Raw genomic sequence first — 2,022 nt, forward strand, 5'->3', positions numbered from 1 at the left:
GTCTCTGACGTGCCGCCCCGGCCCCACCCCTTTCAGGCAGAAGAACCTTTCCCCGAATCCGGCGTCACCAAGGCAACCTGTTCACGCTGGTGCCCTCCAGCCGCTCCCTGAGCACGAACGGCGAGAACATGGGTCTGGCCGTGCAGTACCTGGACCCTCGCGGGCGCCTGCGGAGTGCAGACAGCGAGAACGCCCTTTCTGTTCAGGAGAGGACTGTGCCAACCAAGTGTGAGGAGCTGCCCGGCCAGCAGGAGGCCCGGCTGTGGGGGAGGGGAGCCCCTCCCCACTGCCCTGGAGACGCCAGGACCCCAGGCCTGATTCCACTGTCGGGGACGGCCACTGCCCCTCTCGTCTCTCTGAGCTCTTCCTGTTAGACTGAAGAACACGCCCTGGTCCCTGCTGTGTGAAGATGCTTGGGGTGCTGGAAGTCGGGAGGCGATGGGTGCAGAGGGCTTGTCACCGTGGCTTAGTTGGTCCCCTGCTTCTCGGGGCCTGACTTGCCACCCGAAGACCAGGGCCCGGGGCTGCACCGGACTAGGGTGGAGAGGCTGAGCTGGGAGATGCTAGGGGGCCAGACCGGAGCGGGCGCCGGACAAGCAGCAGGACATCAGAAGTGAGGGGCTTGAAGTAACGCTCCCCTTCTGTCCTCCTGCAGCTCCCAGTGCCCCCATCAACTGGCGCCGGGGGAAGCTCCTGGGCCAGGGTGCCTTCGGCCGAGTCTACCTGTGCTACGACGTGGACACGGGACGCGAGCTTGCTTCCAAGCAGGTCCATTTCGACCCCGACAGTCCCGAGACGAGCAAGGTACTGTCTGTGACTCCCACCTCTGCCATCAGAGCGCCCGTTGCCACCAGTGCTTGCGAGGCTGTGGGTCACGTCCCGGGCCATCCTTTCTCTGTCCCCGCTGTGGCCTCCTGGGCCCTGGGATGAGGGACTGTGGGCCCCGAGCCCCAAGCACCTGGGGAGACCCTGGGGGCCCAGCCAAGGCCAGAGCACCCCGCAGGGCAAGCTGAGAGGTGGCGCTCGGGCCCTGGTGAGCAGACGCCTCTGCCCAGGCCTCAGGGTGCCTGGTCTGGCTCTGGAGGAGTCCCCAGCCTGTGGCCTGCGCTTCCCGAGTGAACGAGGACACTGGCGCCCGAGCTGAGCCCCCCGGCTCTGGCTGCCTCCTGGCTGCCCCTTCCATGTGTGGCATGCTGCCATCCTGGGACGGCCGCACGGTGGTCCGGGCTGCGCCTTGGAGAGGGCCAGGGCCCCCTTTCTCCGGCCCAAATCCCTAAGGCAGGGCCCTGAGGCCACCCCGGTGGGCTGGGCCCTGGAGCCAAGGCGACCCCGCCCCGCAGGAGGTGAGTGCCCTGGAGTGCGAGATCCAGCTGCTGAAGAACCTGCAGCACGAGCGCATCGTGCAGTACTACGGCTGCCTGCGGGACCGGGCCGAGAAGACGCTGACCATCTTCATGGAGTACATGCCGGGGGTAGGTGCCTGCGGGCAGGAGACACGCCCAGGGCCGGCCCCGGGCTGCGGCCACCCTCGCCACGGCCCTGCCCGCCCAGGGCCCGAGGCCCCGGGGAGCAGGACTTGGGTCGGTCCGGCCTCAGCCGCGGGAGCGAGAGGACGAGGGTCCCAGGCCACCCCTCCCGAGCTGGTGGCGCCAGCGCGTCGTCCAGCAGGTGTGGCCCTCGCTCGCACGGGAAGAGCTTTCCACACGCTTCCCCATGCTGCCCAGCAGCGCCAGCGGAGCACCCGCATGTCCAGTGGGAACGGGACGGTCACTTGGCCGCGGTGCTAGAGGCCGGAGCAGCTTGCCCTCGTCCTCCTCCCTGAGTGCCGTCTCGCCTCCGCGCAGGGCTCCGTGAAAGACCAGCTGAAGGCCTACGGGGCTCTGACGGAGAGCGTGACCCGCAAGTACACCCGGCAGATCCTGGAGGGCATGTCCTACCTGCACAGCAACATGATTGTGCACCGCGACATCAAGGGTGAGCGCAGCGCAGCGGCTGGGACCCAGGCCCGGCCCCGTCGGCCGC

General features: G+C 68.5%; 1 protein-coding gene across 1 annotated transcript in view; it reads left to right on the plus strand.

Moving 5' to 3' along the window:
• The window catches only part of MAP3K3 (mitogen-activated protein kinase kinase kinase 3), a gene marked incomplete at its 3' end in the record, with an annotated part of 53,991 nt that extends 51,978 nt beyond the window's left edge, over positions 1-2,013 (plus strand). The window contains exons 11-14 of the mRNA XM_021709337.1: positions 37-228; positions 656-804; positions 1,341-1,472; positions 1,845-2,013. Of these exons, the coding sequence (XP_021565012.1) occupies positions 37-228; positions 656-804; positions 1,341-1,472; positions 1,845-2,013 (642 nt within the window). The remainder of the gene's footprint in view (positions 1-36; positions 229-655; positions 805-1,340; positions 1,473-1,844) is intronic.
• Positions 2,014-2,022: the final 9 nt, after the last annotated feature.

Source organism: Carlito syrichta, unplaced genomic scaffold (assembly GCF_000164805.1).
Source record: "Carlito syrichta isolate Samal-C Ts95f unplaced genomic scaffold, Tarsius_syrichta-2.0.1 Scaffold176084, whole genome shotgun sequence".
Lineage (NCBI taxonomy): Eukaryota > Metazoa > Chordata > Mammalia > Primates > Tarsiidae > Carlito > Carlito syrichta.